The sequence below is a fragment of the Apium graveolens genome, chromosome 10 (genome assembly GCF_009905375.1).
Source record: "Apium graveolens cultivar Ventura chromosome 10, ASM990537v1, whole genome shotgun sequence".
Taxonomy (NCBI): domain Eukaryota; kingdom Viridiplantae; phylum Streptophyta; class Magnoliopsida; order Apiales; family Apiaceae; genus Apium; species Apium graveolens.
In genome coordinates, this window is record NC_133656.1 from 121,785,644 (window position 1) to 121,808,261 (window position 22,618).

General features: G+C 32.5%; 1 protein-coding gene across 1 annotated transcript; it reads right to left on the reverse strand.

Moving 5' to 3' along the window:
• Positions 1-204: 204 nt before the first annotated feature.
• LOC141690909 (CENP-B homolog protein 2-like) lies at positions 205-999 on the reverse strand. Its single transcript, XM_074495666.1, has one exon. It carries the CDS (start codon positions 997-999, stop codon positions 205-207), a length of 795 nt encoding a protein of 264 aa, XP_074351767.1.
• Between the last annotated feature and the right edge of the window lie 21,619 nt (positions 1,000-22,618).

A 22,618-nucleotide genomic window follows, 5' to 3' on the forward strand; every position in this document is an offset into this window, starting at 1 on the left:
AAATGTTATGCGTGAGGTTAATACAAAATACTAATACATAATTTTACCTTATTTTAAGTAACATGTAAATTTGGAACTGAAATTAAGGACCAATAGGAGACTCCCTTATCATTGGTTGGCCAAGGGTGATGGTCACCAATTTAGGTGCAAATCCGACTTTGGGATCGAAGAACCCATTAGCAATAAATTCGGACACAATAAAAGTTATACAGTGATTTTATTCAACATCACACTAAATAATTTTCTAGAAATGAAAGTTATAATATCGTATTGTCCCAACTCATAACCTTCTAATAACCCACGATAAAATCTCCTGCGATAGTGCATCTTGAAAGCTCTTATAATTCCTGCATCACAAGGTTGGATTTTTGATGTCATGTTAGGTGGCAAGAAGTACAACTCAACATTTTGTAGTCCTTCAATATTTTTTGGATGTGCTGGACAGTTATCTACCACAAACAAAATTCTTCTGCCTTGCATTTGGCTATCAAACCAACAAATGTATTCATCAAAAAGTACACTAGTCATCCAAGCTCTTTTGTTTGCACGATAATGACAATTCAAGCTGCCCATGTTAACATTCTTGAAGCACCGTGGCTTTGCGTACTTTCCAATAATCCATAAAGGGAATTTTTCAGAGCCATCTTCATTGCAAGATATAACAACCGTGAGCCTTTCTTTGTCTTGTTTTCTTCCTTCAAGTTGTTTCGTAGCAAGAGAGTGATCAGCTTGTAACCTGTAAAACAAACCAGTTTCGTCCATGTTAAAAACATCTTTCATAGGGAACTGGTTTATTTTTTCCCTTATGGACTCCAGTTTCTTCTCCATGTCCTGTACATCAACAGAACCACTTTCTCCAAAGCGACGAAATGACTTAATACCATGTCTTAACTTGAATTTCTCAAGCCAACCTTGAGAAAAAGTGTGCTCCTGATCTTGTTGAGGGTATAAAATTTTCATCGTCTCTTTTGCCTTCTCTAAAATTAGCTCTCCTGTCATATTAACACGATCTTGGTACTGGAGAAACCATTCATAGAGAACCTTCTCCATATCTGGATATTTTGCTGGTTTATGTCGCTTAATATCTTTTCTTTTCTCCAAGTAATTAGCTGCAAGATAATCTGCTCACCTTTTCAGTGTATTTGATATTGTACCTTGACTAACTTTTAGATGAAACTTATTCTCGAGCCACAACTGGAGATCTTTTTGAGTGCATGATGAATTTTCTCTTTTATATTCACATAATGCTTTTCTTGCTTCATCCGTCATTGTTGATTTTGTGACACCTTTTAGATGAGAAGCCATTGTTTTGTTTGTATAATTTTTCCCCCAATCTAGTATATACAGTATATATAATATATTTTATGACTACACATACATTGAATACTTTCTATGTAAAATACAATGAATTAAATTAATTCATGTACTTTGAATTTTCCTAATATACATTGAATATTTTCTATGTAAAATACAATGAATTTAACTTATACACTACATGGACTTTGAATCTAATATATTGTACATTACATTGACTTTCTAAATTCATATACATTGAATTAATTGAATTAAGTATAAAATATAAATTGTACAATTCATTTTATTTAAATTTATGTGAATAAAAATTTAATCAAAAGTTAATTTTGTTTGCTACCGAAAATTCTCTATAAATTAATAATTATTAATTTATCGATTAATTAATAGCTCTCTAAATTAATAGAATTCTCCGGTCCCAACTATATTAATTTATAGAGGTTTTACTGTATTTAGAATATATGATATTATTATAGCAGAGGCAAGAGTGACTGAAACAGTTCCATAACGGAGATGCAGTTACCCTTTTTTTTTGCGGGGATAAGCGGTTTGCAACTCTGTAAACATACTAAACAGACTACCCACTTGTGCTTTGATTAAAAAAACTCCTTATGAGGCTCTAGTCTGATAAAAGGCCCGCTATTGAACATATTCGAGTCATCGATTGTGTGGCATGCATGAATGTTCCTAGTGTTCATACAAAAAAAAACATAAAGATCTAAGTTAAGTAGTGATTAATCTTGGAACTGAACTTGGTACAAAGGAGTATCGTTTATACACCCTGGGAACAATACGGTACATGTAAGTAGAGATGTTCTGTTTATCCATTATGGCAGGAAGAAGAAGAGAGAACATCTTAACTTGACATATTTATAATATATGATATTACTATAGCAGAGAGAGGCAAGAGTGACTAAAGCAGTTCCTTAAAGAAGATGCAGTTACCCTCTTTTTTGTGGGGATAAGTCATTTGCCACTCCGTAAACATACTAAACAGACTACCCACTTGTACTATGATTGAAAAAACTCCTTATAAGGCTCTGGTCTGATAAAAGGCCGGATATTGAACATATTCGAGTCTTTGATTGTGTGGCATGCATGAATGTTCCTGGTGTCCATACAAAAAAATTTGAAGCTCGAAGTTAAGCACTGATTAATCTTGGAAGTGAATTTAAAAGACGTATAGTCTATACGACCTTGAAAAGATGTTATCTTTGAAGAAAAGAAAGTTTGGCCATTGAGGCAGTAAGAAGAAGAGTGAACATATTCACCAGATATATTTATAGTATATGATATTACTACAGCAGAGGCACGGGTCTGAAATAGGGGAAATATATGATACTTCGAGTAATGAGAGTGCATGTATAGATACTGAATTTTCATGAGCTCCAACGCCTTCACAGTAAACTCCAACAACCTTTAAATATGACAATTCTGAACACTGCTAAGTGAAGTACTGTATATATGAAATAGAGAAAATAGAATTGGTAGATGAGCTAATGTTGATGGACATCCATGAACCAACAAATTCAGTTATGCGGTGAAGGACAAAGAATGGAGACATGCCACAGATGAAGGCCATTAAAAAAATTAAGACCTGTAGATTAATATAGACATAAGGCCATTAACCTAAAGTGGGTGTTTAAATTAAGAAATACACAAAAGGTGAATTTATTAAATATAAAGCAAGAATTATGGCAAAATAATATGTGCAAGAAAACAAAATAGATTTTGGAAAAATTTTCCCTTATGTCACTCGTCTAGAAATAATACTGATTAAAAAAGGAATACTGGAATTTGAAAAATCACAAATTAAACATAAAATATAAATTCCATTCATAAATTAAAAATGAACAAGGAATTATTTGTTGAATTTTTTTATTAACAATGGTAAGAAGTGGGTTAAGAAGTTGTTGGATAACATCATGTAAAATTTATTATTTTGTGCATTATGTTCTATAATGGTCATTATTTTATTCAAAATTTTGTATCGTACATGTAATGGATGTGGAACATTACAAAATATTTTATTCTACGAAACATATGTAGTTTGGAGAACATTTGATCAAATTGGAGAACATACTCGTTATACTTATTAAACATAAATGATCTTCAACATTTTTAGTGAATTATTGTTATTCGTAAAACATATTTCACAAAATAATATATTTCGGTATGCATAGAACTTTTTTCTGATATAATAATATTAATAATTTTCTTAAAATGAATACTAGATTATATGATTTTTAGTGTGCAATCTATCACTTCTCTTAAGGTTTAAAATTAGACAGAGTAAAAATTTAAATAATTAATCTTATTTATTACTCTGAAAAATATTTAAATACAGATCAATATGTTTTACCATATATGTGAAGAAATAAAATACTAAATAATATATTTTTTGTAGCAAGTGCGGAAATGATAAATTTCCAATTCCATATTAATAAAATTCACACAAAAGTTTCTTTCCTTTTCAAATAAAATACTTGCTTTAGTATTAAACTGAGAGATATGATTCTATGTTAATTTAATTTTTTTCCTTTCCTTAAAGATTTTTAATTAATTTTCAGGCAGACATTACCTCTATAAAAGCAAGTGGGCTAACTTTGTTTTCACATAAAAAACACCACAATATTTGAATAGAATTTTATTGAGATTTGAATTTGAAAGTTCCTAGTCAAAATGAGAGGATTAAACCTTGTTCAGGCGGCTCCAGCTGATGCACAAGATAACTTTTCAATTCTCCCCGATTGTATCATCCAGATTATTTTGTTATATCTCTCCGTGCACAGCATAGCAGATCGATGCTGTCCGCACACGAACACTCTCTAAGAGGTGGAAAAACTTATGGTCCACCCTACCATATTTTGATTCTTTCTTATGCCCTACTTTCAATTTATTCGTCAAAAAGCTGAAGGCAAAACATCCTTTTTCTGATATAGACATGAAGTCAATAGTACCTGAATTTTCTAGGGTCTTTCATGACCAACCGTCTAGAGAATATCACCTCTGTAGTGTCACTAGGGTTGTTAAGACTACTTAATCAATGAAAGGTGTTTTTATAAAACGTAGAAAAGAAAACCGAGCCGATTACATTAGCTGATAACAGATGCATACAAAATACATATATATCTGAAAGTCCTAGCTGGGTTAGTTCCTCAAAATCAGTAACTTCCCTTATTTGTCTCCACAACCTCTACTGCAACGTTTACTCCCTAAAAACTAGTTCCAGCATATGACCAAGTCACACATAAAAATAAAACACTACATGTAATTTATTTTAAGATAGAAACACAAGTTTGGATTAAAAATAAAACCAACAAACTCTCCCTTAAGCTAAATTGTTTTTCTGCAGATTCTTCACACCCAGGAGCTTACTCATTTGCTCGAACTTGACTGCACACATCGCCTTCGTTAGCACATCTGCCTTCTGTTGCTCAGTTCCTACATATTTGATAATTATATCCCCTCCTTCCACACATTCACGAATAAAGTGGAATCTTATATGGATATGCTTACTATGTCCGTGAAAGACGGGATTCTTAGCCAAGTCGATGGCGGATTTATTATTGACATACAAAACAACAGGATCTGTTCCACCATCAGTTATCTGATTTAGCACGTTCCTTAGCCAGATTGCTTGACAAGATGCCGCTGTCACCGCCATGAATTCAGCTTCACAACTGGAAAGGGCCACCCAACGTTGCTTCTGGGAAATCCATGTTACCAAACTATCATTTAAATAAAACGCCACACCTGTTGTACTCTTCCTATCATCCAAGTTACCAGCCAGATCAGAATCAGGGAAACCAGACAATAAATAATCTCCTTATCCCTTTAAATAAACAAGACCAAACTCGACTGTCCGCGTATATACCGAAGTATTCTCTTGACTGCATTCAGGTGCATTGTGGCAGGTCTTTCCATATATATGCTCACTACTCCAACAACTAGTATATGCTATATCAGGGCGTGTGTGAACATGGTATCTCAGTCCTCCAACAAGACTCTTGAAATCAGTTGAATTCAAAGACTTTCCATGCTCGTCTTTACACAACTGAAGCTTCGATTTCATGGGATACTTTACTGGTTTACATTCACTTAACCCTGCTTTTTCTAAAATCTTCTTCGCGTACGCAGATTGCTACAGCTCTATATAACCTTTACCCTGTTCAACTTCGATCCCAAGATAGTAGGACAGTTTTCCTAAATCACTCATGTCAAATTCTGCAGCCATTTATTTTTTAAACTTTTGGATATTGGTTACACTAGTACCTGTTATTAACAGGTCGTCCACATACCCACCAACTAGCAGTGATTCATTCCCTGCATGACGATAATACACGACATGCTTATATGGGCATTAACAAACCCGAGTTTCGTAAGGTATTCGTTCAGTCGAGCGTTCCAAGCTCGTGGTGCCTGACGGTGTACATAAAGCACCTTCAACAGCCTATACACCTTACATTCCTCTCCCTCTTTCACAAACGCTTCTGGTTGTAGTACGTACACTTCTTGTAAGTCACCGTTAAGAAAGGTTGATTTTACATCGAGGTGGTGTACTTCCCATCCATTTTTAGCTCCCAAAGCAATCGTCAACCTCACTGTTTCTAGCCTCGTAACCAGAGCGAACACTTCGTTAAAATCCACTCCCTATTTCGGTACATACCCTTTCGCCACAAGGTGAGCTTTGTATTTTATTGTTTCCCCATTTGTATCCTTCTTCAACTTATAGACCCACTTAAGCCCAATTGCTTTCTGACCTTTAGGCAAATCAGTGAGCTTCCAGGTCTCATTCTTCTCTATCGCATCGATTTCATGTTTCATTGCATCTCTCCACTCTCTCTCTCTTTTTCAGCATGACTGTATGAAAGGGGCTCATCCCCACTGAGCATCAACATCTTATCTGCAATTTCTATTTCTTCGGTCCCGTTGTAGATATCACTCAACAATCTAAAATTTCTAGGCTCTGAAGATTCCGAACTACACCCACTGTATTCTCTGGACTGCGATATTTCTCCGATTGCAGAAATTCCACTATTCTCAGATGTTTCAAGACTTGTCTCTGCAGTTGTTTCAAACTCGTGCTCCTCTATCCTATTTTCTACATATTTATCATTTATTTGGATGAAAGAACCTGTGCTGTCCTGTTCTTTCTCCTCAGTAACATCCCAGTTCCAACCTTTCTGGTTCCTCGAATATAAGGTCTCTACTTAGATGCACTTTCTTCAGAATTAGGTCATAGACTGGATTTGCCTTAGTCCCTGGTTCTTTGCCAAGGTAGACAACCGGTCTGGTCCTGTCATCTAGCTTCCGTACATACACATTTGGAATTTTCATGTATGCTTTGCATCCAAATACCTTTATATGGTCTACCTGTGGCTTTTTCCCCGACCATGCCTCATAAGGCGTCACACCTGTGAGTGCGCGAGTAGGTACACGATTCAAGATATAGACGGCATGTCGCACGGCCTCTCCCCAGAAAACCAATGGCATACTTCTCTCTTTTAACAAGCTTTATACCATCGCTACTACAGTCCTATTACGCCTTTCAACGACTCCATTTTGTTGAGGCGAATAAGGAGTCGTGTAGTGTCTCTCAATACCAACACTATCGCAGAATTCTTCGAAGGAGGTTGAGCAGAATTCGCCTCCCCAATCCTTCCTCAGCACCTTAATTTTCATGTCTCTCCCATTCTCAACCAATACTTTGAATTTATGAAAAGCCTTCAGAGCCTCGTCCTTGCTTTTGAGCAGATAAACCCACATTACACGCGAGTAGTCATCCACCAGAAGTAAAAATAGTGATTCCCCGTTGTTATTGGAGTTATGGGATAACAGATGTCCCCGTGAATTAGCTCCAGACATTTCTTCGCCACAAAGTTTAACTTATACGGGAACGATTTACGTGCTTGCTTTGACATCAGGCAACCGCCATAAACAGACTTTGGCTTTGGTATCTTTGGTAATCCAAAGACCATTTCGCTTTGAGAGATGAGAGAGAGGGCCTGAAAATTCATGTATCCCAATCTTGTATGCCACAACCATGCGCACTCCTCTGCACTTATTAGTAAACACTTATTCACATGATTATCAATTATAATCTTGTATAGTCTGTTCGAGGTCCGTTTCACTTTCATTAGCAGACTACGTACCGTTAATATCATGTACCCATAAAAATTCTCCATGTAGTGTTACTTTGTTTCCCTCTTCGGACATTTGGCCCAAACTAATGATATTATTGTGAAGGTTAGGAATAAAATATACCTCCCTTAGTGCGTGATTCTCCATTTTTGCATTTTAAACTTTATCAACTCCTTGACAAAGTGTTTTGATGGCCTGCCACGCATCCTGAGTCTTCTTCTTATCTGCAAGAGCCAACAAAATCTCTTGCGGTATCGCATGGTAGATTATTGCCAACGCAATTTTGTTCACCCTATCATTACACGACACCTTTGGATCACTCGGCTCTATTGCCTCCCGTCAAACTGAGTAAGCTTGCATGATGACCTTCATCTTAAGTGCCCATGTCGTGTAATTAGTCTTTGTCAACACGGGATAGCAGAGTCTCATCGATCCACCTTAATTTCATCTTGTTCACATCCATAGTCGCTACTTTCCACAGGTAACTCACAGTACGTCTGATACTCCAAATTCTTGAGTCTGCTAAACGTTAATCAAATATATATATATTAATATAGCTGTTTAACAAATAACTCAGAGAAAAACACAGGGAGAACAATTGCCCAACGACATGTTTTCATTCAATACAGCAATACCAGATATAAAGACTTGCCAAAACAGAGTTTGCTACAAAATAGGAACCTGTTATCAACTAAACTCCAACAAATACTCCAACACTAAGTTTATTCAACTAGTCCTACAAACTCTTCACAAACAAACATACGACTAAATCAACTAATGTTGGATAAACTTATTCCCTACAAACCAATCAAATAAACATTAAGCAAAAAAACATATATGTTTAGGATTAAAACTAACAAATATGTCATCAGCCTGTGAACAAGAACCAGTACATAAATCCTATGTTGAGAGCATTTTTGGCACAATATAGTGTACACCCTTACAAAGTTACTGTATTTAAGCTGTATTGGTGGTCTTTTTAATTTATATTATTCTAGACACTAAGTTGTCAATGTTTTTGATCATGTATGTATTCTTGAAAGTCATCTCAATAGTTCTATTGTATATTATTTTATCGGAGTCCATAATAGAGAATTATGAAACCATATATTTACTCTAGGTTCTCAGCATATACTATTTTATTGTTAATTTTCCTTAAAATGAATGTGAAATTATTAGATTTTGTGTGTGTGCCATTAGGTTTAAAATAAGAGGGAGTAAAAAGTTACTTATTGACCTAATTCATTATTAAGAAAAAAATATTTCAATACCAATTAAGAAGATCTAAATGTATTATATTAAAATATTATTAATTTTAGTAAAATATTAAAATATTAAGAAGTATTTTTATTGAATGATATATCTTCTTTTTTTAGCTACCGAAAAAAGGATAATTTGAAGTTTACATCGATGAAATCTAGACAAAAAATATTTTCCTGTTCATACAAAATACTTAATTTAGCTTTAAATTGAATTTTATAGATTTCTGGGGAGTTTACATAATTTTAGTGACAAGTTTTACTCACTCGGTTCAGTTTTCAAGGGGTTTTTCCTACCAAGGAAAGAATTGCTCCATTATTTCCTACCAGGTCCAAATCTGGTAGGAATGGCTCCTGGTGGGGCCCAAATCTTGTGCACGCAAGCACCAAAACCTACCAATATTGGTACGAGCCTCAGTTTCTACCAATATTGGTAGATTTTGATCGAAAAATGATACCAAAATGACCCCACCATCCATGTCATCAGCTCTCACCTTTTTAAATCAATTAAACTTTATTTTTAAATTAATCATTTTAGATATATTTCCTACAAGATTTGGTAAGAAATTAAAACCTACCGATATTGGTAGGAAATTATCAAATTTCGATAGGGATATGACCCCACCCCATCCATGTCCAAGTTTTATCCAATATAAATATTTATTTTTTGACGTTGGAAGATTTTTAATGATTCAGGGTTTTTTCCTACCAATATTGGTACTAAATGAGGTTTTCCAACTCAAAGGTTTTTCGTACTAATTTTGGTAGGAAAAATGTCCAGATTTAAAAATGAACCCACCACCTTTTTGCTTTTGTATTGTGTGGTGTAAAAAATAAGGAAGAGGAAGATAATATAAAAATTTAAGAAAAAACAAAGATAATGAAGAAGAAAAAGAAGAAGATCTTTCATCAATCTCATCATTTAAACTCATTGTAAGTTATTTAATTTCATTTTAGTTAAAGTGAACTTTGTCTGTGATTTGTGTGTGTGTATATGTTTTGTATCTACTTTGAGCAAATAATATTGATGAATTTATGCATATATATGACATATGTTGATTTATACATTTTGTATGATTTATAGAGAATTTATGGTGAAGCGAAATTGAAATGTAGTTTGTTGATATTGTAGATGTCAAATGTAAATCGTGATTGGATGTTTCGCTATATGAAAAATGATCGCATTCCATTAATTGAAGAGTGTAAAAGTGATGTAGAAGAATTTTTAGATTCAGCAAGAAGGTTTGGTTTGACAAATGACAAGGCATTTTTTCCTTGTAAGAATTGTAAAAATATTAGGTGGGAAAATTTAAATACCTTAAAGTTTCACTTGTATGGTTCAAGATTTTTGAATCCTATACGATATGGACATTACATAATAAGAAAAAATCAATAACGGAGACTCGACGATGACCACGTCATAAAATTAAATACATCACCAATTGTGGAACCACCAGCGGATATGAGTGGTTTGTTACGAAATAGTGTCGGGCAAGATTTTTATAGTTTCAATGATACGAGGGGTAGTAGTTGTTCGAATGATGCCGAAGAATCTCTAAATTTTTATGCTTCTCAATTCTACACCGATGGCAATGAGTCGGGAGCTCATATTTATCCCAGTAACAATAATTACAAAAAAAACTCTCTTTTACTACGAGATTATTGCATTTCAAAAACGTATCTCGTTGTAGTGAGAAATGTTTTAATTTATTTTTTGATATTATTTGTGATGCGTTGCCACAAGGTCATAAGCTTTCGGTTTCTTATTATGCAATGAAAAAATGGTGAAAATTTTGAAATTGGGATATGAAAAAATTGATGTGTGCGAGAATAATTGTATGTTTTATAATAACAATGAAAAAAAGTTGGTTGTGACATTTGTGAAGAGGATCTAACAAAGATGTCTTGGGGATAAATGGGAGAAAAATACCGAAGAAGGTCTTAAGACATTTTTCGCTTATTCCTCGTTTACAACGGTTATACATGTCAGAGCATACGGCTAAACATATGACTTGGCATAATTATAGAGAAGTGATAGAGGGAGAACTAACTCACCCCTCAGATGGAGATGAATGGAAAAGTTTTGATAAGCGATACCCATATTTTGCTAAGGAGTTTCGTAATGGTCGACTTGGATTATCGAGTGATGGTTTCAATCCATTCAGAAATTCCGCAATTAATATATATACATTGTGGCCGGTTGTAGTGGTCGTCTATAATCTACCTACTTCTATGTGTATGAAAAGACTGTTCATGTTTATGACACTACTAATTCCCGGTCCGGATAATCCAAAAAAAATATCAATAAAAGACCTTAAAAAATAAGATATCTTTAAACACAATACATATCTCATTTACTATACTTCTTTTATTTATTGTTGGGCACAAAAAAATAACTTCTATTAAGACGTTATATATTCTACAGCCAACCTGTTCCACTCGAACTCGGCTCGTTTATGATATAGCAAAATTCAATTTCTCAATATTTCAAATATATATTTATCTTGATATTCTTGTTTGAACAAATAACTTATATAAATAAACATAAATTATAAAAAGTTTCTTAAATAAGAAATTATTAGATAATAATAATTGAATTCCAACTAATACTAAAACTTAGTCTTATTTAATTTTACATTGTATGACCAATGATAAAATGATTTTATGTTTATGGATCTAATATTTACAATATAAAATTAATTATATTGAATAATAAAATTCAATATATTACAATTCGATGTTAGTTGTATTAGAGGAAAAAAATATTGAATGTGATTCTCATGTAAATACTGTGAATTTTGATGTGATTTAATTTTACATATATTAAATGTTATTTTATGGAACATATCAAAAAAATTTGGATAAAAATGATCATTTGCGGAATAAGAATAAAAAATATGCTACAACGGAGCTTGAGGTATTTGATGGTCATACTAAAGGTGAGACTTTACTTGATTATTTATTACAAATAGATTTCGCTCCACCCGGAAATACTTTTCGCAAATTCAAGCCTAGGGGCTATGGGGTAGATCATTATTGGACCCACGTTTCAGTATTTTGGGAACTAGCGTATTGGGCATCTCATTACCTACGACAATGTATTGATGTCATGCTTACTGAGAATAATGTGTTTTAGAATTTATTTTACACAATTGTAAATGATCGAGTCAAGACGAAAGATAAAAATAAATCAAGGGCGGATTGCAAACATTTAGGGGTATGACATGATTTGTGGATTGATGAAAATGGGAAAATTCCTAAAGCACCATATTATAATACTAGAACTCAACTTTGACTTTCGTGTAATTGGATCTCTAAACTTAAACTTCCCGATGGATGCGTCTAGAATAAATACCGTTGTATCAAATGGGATATTTTAAGAATTACCGTTTTTTAATCGCATGATTGTCATATTTTCATGCAAAATTTAATTCCTATTGCTTTTCTTGAACTTTTGCCATATTATATTTTGGAAGCTTTCACCGCCCTCTCAAATATTTTTTTGATATTTGCTGGTTTTTTTACTACCTGAAGATTTGGATATCTTAAAAAACGTGTGGTGAGGACAATATTTGTGCTCAAAACTGTCTTTCCTCTGGCTTTGTTTGACATTTTGGAACACTTGCTTGTATACTTACTTGAAGAATGTAGACTCGGAGGACCGATTTACTATCGTTAAATGTACCCTTTTGAGCAATTGTTGAAGCATATGATAGATAAGGTTGGAAATAGAGCACATGTGGAAGGTTCAATTGCGGAGAGATATGTTGAGAAAGAAATGATTAATTTTTCTTTATTTTACTTTCGGTCTTCCATAAACACGGTTCATAATAAATATCGAAATATTTTGAGAAAATATAACTTGAAAAGTGGAAATATAATCAATAAAATCATTTAGAAAACGAAGCGGCGAAAGTGTTCGAAGTTTGAGTTAGGTTTTATATTCAGAATTTATGGCTTGTTTAGTGTTATACATTTAAAATTTTTTACCCAGTGATCCAACCATACGAATTATTAGACATATTAATTTTAGATATATATGTAAAATATTGGATTTTTTTTTAAAATTAATCACATATGTTTTTATAACTAATCTACAAAATAAAATGTTCAATGCCTACGAGTATTGGTAGGAAATGACCCAAAAAAATGTGCATTTTCGTATTTTTTGTTGATCGTTTGTAACATTTTTGTTGAACAAACTCTAAAGACCTAAATATGTATTGATTTTAGTAGTGAAATTCAAAAACTTAGTTGTTTATAGTTACATTCTCTTGTTTCTCTTACATTTAGATAAATTATAATTATTACGAAAAAACAATAAATATCGAAATCTTTTGATAAAATATAACTTTAAAAGTGGAAAGTCATTTTATAGCGAAAGGAAACTAGGAAAAAATTAGAAAAGAAAATATTTATAATCAATAAAATCCTTTAGAAAATGAAGCAGCGAAAATGTTCGAAGTTTGACTTAGGTTTTATACTCAGAATATATGGCTTGTTTAGGGTTATGCATATAATTTTTTTTCCTTGTGATCCAACCGTACGGATGATTAGATATATTGGTTTTAGATATGTATGTAAAATATTGGATTTTTTTAAATTAATCTCATACTTTTTTATAACTAATCTAAAAATAAAATTATTCAATGCCTACGAGTATTGGTAGGAAATGACCAAAAACAAAGAAAACGTGCATTTTCGTGTTTTTTATTAATCGTTTGTCACATTTTTTTTGAACAAACTCAAAAGACCTAAAGCTGTATTGATTTTAGTAGTGAAATTCAAAAACTTAGTTGCTTATAGTTACATTCTCGTGTTTCTCTTACATTCAGATAAATTATAATTATTACGAAAAAAACAATAAATATCGAAATCTTTTGATAAAATTTAACTTTAAAAGTGGAAAGTCATTTTATAGCGAAAGGAAACTAGGAAAAAAATTAGAAAAGAAAATATTTATAATCAATAAAATCATTTAGGAAATGAAGCAGCGAAAATGTTCGAAGTTTGACTTAGGTTTTATACTCAGAATATATTGCTTGTTTAGGGTTATACATATAATTTTTTTTTCCTTGTGATCCAACCATACGGATGATTAGATATATTGATTTTAGATATGTATGTAAAATATTTGATTTTTTAAAATTAATCTAATATTTTTTTATAACTAATCTAAAAATAAAATTATTCAATGCCTACGAGTATTGGTAGGAAATGACCAAAAACAAAGAAAACGTGCATTTTCGTGTTTTTTATTGATCGTTTGTCACATTTTTTTTGAACAAACTCTAAAGACCTAAAGTTGTATTGATTTTAGTAGTGAAATTCAAAAACTTAGTTGCTTATAGTTACATTCTCGTGTTTCTCTTACATTCAGATAAATTATAATTATTACGAAAAAAACAATAAATATCGAAATCTTTTGATAAAATTTAACTTTAAAAGTGGAAAGTCATTTTATAGCGAAAGGAAACTAGGAAAAAAATTAGAAAAGAAAATATTTATAATCAATAAAATCATTTAGGAAATGAAGCAGCAAAAATGTTCGAAGTTTGACTTAGGTTTTATACTCAGAATATATTGCTTGTTTAGGGTTATACATATAATTTTTTTTTCCTTGTGATCCAACCATACGGATGATTAGATATATTGATTTTAGATATGTATGTAAAATATTTGATTTTTTAAAATTAATCTAATATTTTTTTATAACTAATCTAAAAATAAAATTATTCAATGCCTACGAGTATTGGTAGGAAATGACCAAAAACAAAGAAAACGTGCATTTTCGTGTTTTTTATTGATCGTTTGTCACTTTTTTTTTGAACAAACTCTAAAGACCTAAAGTTGTATTGATTTTAGTAGTGAAATTCAAAAATTTAGTTGCTTATAGTTACATTCTCGTGTTTCTCTTACATTTAGATAAATAATAATTATTACGAAAAAAATTAATAAATATCGAAATCTTTTGATAAAATATAACTTTAAAAGTGGAAAGTCATTTTATGGCGAACGGAAACTAGGAAAAAATTTGGAAAAGAAAATATTTATAATGATTAAAATCATTTAGAAAATGAAATAGCGAAAATATTCGAAGTTTGAGTTAGGTTTTATACTCAAAATTTATGGCTTGTTTAGGGTTATACATTTAAAAAAATCAATGACCCAAGCGTACAGATGAATAGACATATTGAGTTTACATATGTATGTAAAATATTGGATTTTTTTAAATTAATCTCATATGTTTTTATAACTAATCTATAAAATAAAATGTTCAATGCGTACCAATATTGGTAGGAAATGACCAAAAAAAAGTGATTTGTTTTTTTAATGGGTATATCTTACCAGGTTTGGTAGTAAATGTTCCCAAATTTGGTAGAAAAAGTGAACAAACTCAAATGAATAATTAGAATAATTTTATAAGAAATTCATTTAATACTTAATTTGAAAAATTATTTGATTTAATATAATATTATTGTTGGAAATCTGTTTCAAACACTCTGTTGTCTTGATGGCCAGTCCCTTGTTTCTTCTTCAAGGAGGGGTTCGATTCCCCTTGTTTCTATTGCGCTCAAAACCTACTAGATCAGTGATCAACACACCTACCAAAACCATTTCACCCAGCAGCCATTACTCCCTTCGTTTTTACACCAGAAACCCTCTTTGCTTTTACACCAAAACCCTCTTCATCATCATCATCTCATCCTCATTTTTAGTACTTCGATCTGTATGTCCCTTCTTTATTTTCTACCTCTCATCATCGCTTTTATTATATCATTTCCTATTCATTTTTGTTTAATTTTATATTATTATATGTATTTGATCATATGTATGCATATATTGTGTATGTGTATCATCAATTTAGTGTGTATTCTATATGGTTGTCATATGGGTGTTAATTTTAAGCAATTTTACTAAGTATTTGGTGTTTATCGGGTTTTTAGGCTATATCTGGCGGAATTGCTCAATTATTTCCTACCAGGTCGAAATCTGGTAGGAATGACTCCTGATGGGGCCCAGATCTTGTGCACGCAAGCACCAAAATCTACCAATATTGGTAGGAACTAATCGAAAAATGATACCAAAATTACCCCACTACAAGAAATTTTCTTTGAGACAACGGTTGTTCACCATTGTTTGACGTCCAAATTTTCCGTTGAATACCCTGCACTCGGCTGATATAAAGTGAGACAACGGGTTTTCAACCTTTGTTAAAACAAGATAGCAAAATAGTTGTGCAAAACTTATTTCACTGCAGGACAAACAACAGAATTGAAAAGAAAAGCGTTGTGGACTAAGAGTAATTAATTTTTTCGTAAAATTTTTTGTCTATTATAGATAATGGTAATTTTAATTTCACTATTGTCTAAAAACATAACAACAAAAGTTTTGAATAAAAGCCCTTGTTCTAGATTCTTTGAGACAATGGCTTTTATATAGCACCTTTATGTGGATGGTCTTAAAGCAACAATTTTGTTCAAATCAACCATTATGTACATGCTTTTAAACAATTGCTTAAACAATTTTAGTCACATTGTTTTTTTATATTTTGAGATAACACCTTATAATTTTTACCAGTTACTTGAATATTATTGACCCAATGGTTTACAATTTTTACCTATTTGATTATGTAGCATAAGGAAACTATTGATAATGCACTACTTAAGGTGATTGTTGTTTAAATATATATGGTACAATGGTTGTTTTTGCTTTTGAATCACCATTATCTGTTGAAGTATAAAATTTTTGAATACAAATTCATATTTCATGCCCAACTCATGCGGAAACTTAAAACTAAAATTTATCCAACCACAAATCCACATAAAACTAAATCCATATCATTCAATCCATCAATCCGTAAATTATCGATCTACCAACACAATCCAATCCAACCAAATAAGAACTACATCCATAGAACTTAATACTTGACTACAATGTCAAGCAAAACCGAATAACTAAACGATCTAACCAAAGCATAAGTACTTCTACCAAACATCCAATGTTTACTTAACATCTCGCATAGCCAACAACATATATGAAAACTTGCACTTGATCAATTATTTCTAAAGAAAAAGACCTGAATCCAGAACCTTAACTTGAATAGTTTTTCATAAAATATTTTGCAAATTCAATATGAATCTTGTTCATGTCATCATCAGTATACACCAGGTTCGACCTACGCATTCACTGAAAAACCATCCAAAATTCACACTACGCCATAAGTGCACATAGGCAACCCCTACTATACAGTTGTATAAGGCCCAAATGGTGTTGCATAAGGTAATATGCAACATAAAGGGGGGTTGCCAATATGGAAGTGGCCGTAGACACCTAATGCAACATTTTGTGCAACACTTGAAAGTATTGCATCAGGTTGATTTTGTAACAGTAAATCACCTATTGGCAACAACATCAAATGTTGCATTACACGTGACAGGATAGTACACTTGGTCCTACGTGGTAACTGACATATCAGATGCCACATCAGCAACAGGGGGTCCCAGAGCCACATCAGCATGCCAAGTCAGCATGCCACGTCAGTTGGGTCCCATCCTGCCACGTCACCTTTGGGGGACCATAATGCCACGTCAGCATGTGGGGCCCAGAATGTAACGTCAGTAGCGGGACCCTTGTTTATGCAACACCATTTTGATGCATATGCAACACTATTTTCATTCAATTGCAACAGTATATACCACATTATGTAACAACATTTTTTAAGTTGCAATAGTATTATAATCAAATGTAACACAATATAATGCAATATGCAACATCATATTCTGGAAAATGCAACACTTGCAAACATAAAATTTGGACATAACAAGTCTGTTTTTACATGATACCTGCTATAAATGGCATCCAACAATACAGCCTTATCAGACATCCAACAAAAACAGCCCTATCGGGCATCCAACATAAACATCGCTATCGAGCATCCAACAAGTTCTAAATATACGAAAGTATCAAACTACATACACCCAATTATAAATTTAAAACACCAAAAGTACATCAAATCTTTCTTGAAATGAACAAAAATACCAAAGAACAAAGTCACCACGAAGTTGCACCTTGAGTGCCTTAAGCGACTGGAGTACCATTTGCCTCTTGATCACTGGAAACCATGGCACATACGTCTTCGAGATTGAATGTCATACCAGGATTTACTTCTCCCAATTTTTTCACCATCCAAGCCATGTTCTCCTGCAATTTCCTGTTGAACTTGGCCTCCAATTAGCTCTCAAGGACGCTTATCTTTTCAGTTAAGTCTTGCACTTGATGTGCAGCTGAGGCCTTAGTTGACATCGAGACCGACTTAGTACAGGTCCTTCCAAGTAGCCAGTTAGGTGCATGGGCCTTTCCGTTAGAAGCAACTACATTTGCTTCAGCCTCATTTCCCTCTTACATTAACTTCTAAATTTTTTCCTGCAAAAAATGGTTAGTGCAGTAGCTAAATATGCCATTAATATAAACTGCCTTCACAATAAAATATACTTACAAGTTTCTCCTTCATTTGTTCGGTATTTGACTTGTATTCCCGCCCTTCTTCTCACTTACGATTGATTGAATATATTTGTACATTGCTTGGATGCTCAAGATTCAGATCAGCCTTTTTATGTCAAAAATGTACAAAATTAGTCCTTTAAATGCCTGAAAAATAGGGGTATTTAAATAATCAAAAATACTAAGCTGATCAGCGCAAAATCATGGTTTTTAAAAAATGATCGATCTCGATCAATACAGAGGGAGTAATATTCAGCATTACATAATTTAGACCAGAAAAAGACATAAAATTACGACTGTACAATCAAGACATAATCGTTTATCGAAAAAGACATAAAGCTGTAACCATACTGCAAAAACAGATTCAAAACCTAAGATACACAGGCACTTAGAGCAAAATATGAAATAGAATGCTTGAAGAAATGTAATTGCACAGCTTATTCAAATACAAATGCTACAAACAAAAGTGGATGCCTTTTATGGTTTGGTGGTCAGATTGATACAAGAGGCTACTCATAAAATGCATATAATCTATGTCAAGATTTCCGCCTCTCAGTTAAGTGACTCATCTTTTTCCAAGCTATTATTCTTATAATATCTTCAAATTTTCATACACTTGAGCAAGTTTACTTTCACCATGGTTATGATTTGTTATGCATCATGAAATAAGGGTTCCACACAAAGGAAGCGAGTTCAGCTCATATTAATATATGTCTTTGCAGCAATAACTTGTTATGTCAAATTCTGAATGCTTGTCCATTATTTTAGAACTAAGTTAAAAGAGATGCATGCATGAGTAAATATCCTTCAGAGGACAGCATGCGGAAAACCTAATATCAGTAAAAATAGAAAGGAAACAAGATTTTTAAGTATAGATGCAGGAGAAATTTAACTTGGAAATATGTTTGTATTAACTATTTAGTACTCCTACTGTCATATAGATAAAAAAACTTAACTTTAGACTAATCTTTGTTTCCCTAAACAAAAAAAAATCTATTTAACAACCACACTTGAATAAAACCATCACACTTAAATAATACACCCATCATGTTATAAATAATATATAAAAATTCTTACATAACACAAGCATACCTAAAAGGACACGATAAAATATATTACCTATTTACGATAACAAACAACCATAATGTAAATCATTGTGTTAAAAATAAACTTGCAAAATGAAAAACAATTACCAATTTTTCAACAACTAGGGCAACAGGTTTACGACCCAACATCTGCGTCTCAACCAATGACTTATGATGCTCAGCATTTTCCCTAGCCAATTTCTGTAAAATTTCAACAAAATACGCAGATCAGACCAGTTTTTATTAAATAAAAACAAGTACACATATCATGCCAGTTTCTATTAAGCAACTATTTAAGTAATTAAGGTTTTTCTATTTACTACTTGTACCACCTCATCCCCCAAGTACTTTATCAGCATTTTAAAATCCTCCAATGGGACCCGGTTTGGTCTATTATCCAGTATGTCCTCATTGGTGTTGTATTTAGTGTAATGTGCTTTTTTTTACACGAGACTTGTATAGTTTCCAAGCATTACTAAAGGTAGTATAAGCCCATTTACTTCCTTCATCGGGAATAACATACTTGCCCTGTAATATATTAAGCATAAAAAGAATGACTATAATTTATTAATATAATGTAGAAATTTGGAAAGTGATTTAATCTACGTTATAGAGCATAGAAATCACTAGAGTATACTCCCACAATTTCTGTTTCAATTGATCACGAACAACGTTCCAATTGACATAAGTCAGCGACACATTATCCCTTGCCAATGTCCCAAAGAAATTACTTAGCTCTGCTACATCTCCTTCTATATCCCAAATTGCTTGACCCTTTGCATTCAAAGAGATGACCACTTTCTCATTAGGGTTCCTTGCATGAACCCTAGTCATTTTTGTTTGTCCTCTACATTTTCTAGGTACAAAAAAATAAGGTACGATTAGTGAAACTGTATTACTAAACATAAAATGACAATTAGCCAAAAAGACGAATACATGTTACCTTCTTGGACTTCCCCATCTGTATTCTGTTCTATTTCGAATTCAACAACATTCTCATTCATCGGAGCTTCATCATTATTCATTTGACGGTTTCGTAATGCGAAGTAAGCAACAATCATACCAGATTTTCTACTTAAATATTGGTTTAACAGGTTGTGGACAATAAGCCCTTGTAGCTGCCCTCTCAGTTGTAGTGCCAGATTTTCCAGGGGCTACATTGGCTCGTGAATGAGTCCTTGGCCCAACATCAATTTTCTTTTACTTAAATGATTCAATGTCCTGTCATTTGTGTTTAGAATTAATTAACCATACTTGGTATTAAAGTGAATTTAGCCAACAATACCCAAAAAAAATTAATCAAATAACGTATACCTCAGATGAATCATCGCTTTCAACATCCCCTTCACTTGCCGGAACCTATTGTGAGTCGTCTTCCTCAATAGCTGTCTCTTTCTCTTTTTTACCTTTTGATTTAATACTCGACTTCACTGCATCTTTAAAAGTAGAAAGTATCTGAGGTAACCCGAGTGATTTATAAACTTCATTATTTGCCATCATTTTATCCAGTTTTAACTTTTCATACTCGCATAGTGGTGGAGGTCGTGGCAACTACAAGACATTAATATACAATTAAATAGATTATAAATTTAAATAGGTGAAAATCAGAAAAGGTGACTAATTGATCAAAAACAATGGTAATAACATACCATTTTATCAGCATCCCCTCTACATCGAGCCTTTTTCACTTTTTCCATGTTTCTTTTGAGAAACATGAGGAGCGGTGATGGTGGTGGTAACTGCAAGTGTAGATAAATAAATCAGAAAAATGCATGATTAATCAACTACTTTATTTGGATGGTAACAATGAAAAATTAGATAGTATATGATTATTAGTGAAAGTTACTAAATAATAAAAAATAAAACACATCATTCGCGATCATCTGAAAAATGATTGATTGAGCATCTAGCCGAATTAATATTTAAATTTCATTTGGACTTAATCAGAAACAATATACATTTAAATTAGAATATGTGTTATGAACAAATGAGGTTGTTTGGACTTAATCAGAAACAATATACATTTAAATTAGAAAATGCATGATTAATAGATGAGGTCGTTTGGACTTAATCAGAAACGATATACATTTAAATTAGAAAATGCATGATTAACTTCTTTCTCTAAATTTATACAAATTGTATGCACATTAAAAAAGCTGTGTTTGGGTGAAAAAATGGCTAAAATTTGTATTTAACATTTATTACAAAAAAATAGGTGTAAATAATACCTTGTCATCAATATCAATACGAGTATCTTCACTATCCTCTCTGCATTCACCTTTTTGAATTTTAAATACTCGGAGAGCGGCGGTGGTGGTGGTAACTACAAGTGTACAAAATAAATCAGGAAAGCATATATATACATTTAATTTTTTTTTTCAAAAGTTATCATTTAAATACCTTTTCAACAACATCATTATTTCCAGTATCTTCAACATCCCCTGCACATGGTTCTATGGATAACTTCCTTCTCGCAGTTACTTTCTCATTTTCACTGACAGGTATATCTTGTCCACTTTCTTTTGTTAAAATATCCTGCCAACCACCCACCTCGGGCAACTTTTTATCCATTTTCTTTTTTTGCTGCTGGAGTTGATGTGTGGTAACAAACTTATGCTTCAGCGGTTTCTCAGGGGAAGCTGTAACAATTATCAATAACGTACATTAGAATTCAGTGTACATACCATTATATGTGATTTAAACATTACATATATAAATACCTTGGATGAAGTTTTCCCTAGGCCGAGTGATCACATGAGGTTGCATTTGAGGAGCCGACTCAATTTGTTTGTCTACAATGTTGTCGATGTAGAAGTTCACTAAAAAACAAGGAGATCAATCTTCCACAAGAGCCATGACTTGCTTATCATTTGACAACAGCTGCCAACCACCTTTTCTTCCTCTGTTTGCATAGATTCCTCCAATTTCTATAAAATGGAGGTTATATTTGACCAATTCTATAAGCATAGAATAAGAAAAGGATTCAACGTCTAAGCCCGTCACAATAAAATGTTTTCCACCAACATATGATGTCTTCTTAAACTTCCCTTCATAGTGCAACCTCACATTAACTATCGTGTCGTCCATCGTGTTAAGAATAAACCATTAAAGTCAGTCAAGTTTATAAATATTTATCAGAATTTAAAACAAGAAGTGATGATATTTTTATACAAGAAGTGCTGATATTTTTATACAAGAAGTGCTAATATTTTAGTTAAATATGTATTAGAAATTAAAACATGAACTGCTGATAGTTTTATACAATCAAAAGAGTTTAGAATAAAAATATTTATACTGCACAGCAACAAGAAGTGC

What these genes read in the sequence shown, in the direction of transcription:
- LOC141690909 (XM_074495666.1), bottom strand. Translation starts at nt 999, where the DNA reads ATGACAGGAGAGCTAATTTTAGAGAAGGCAAAAGAGACGATGAAAATT.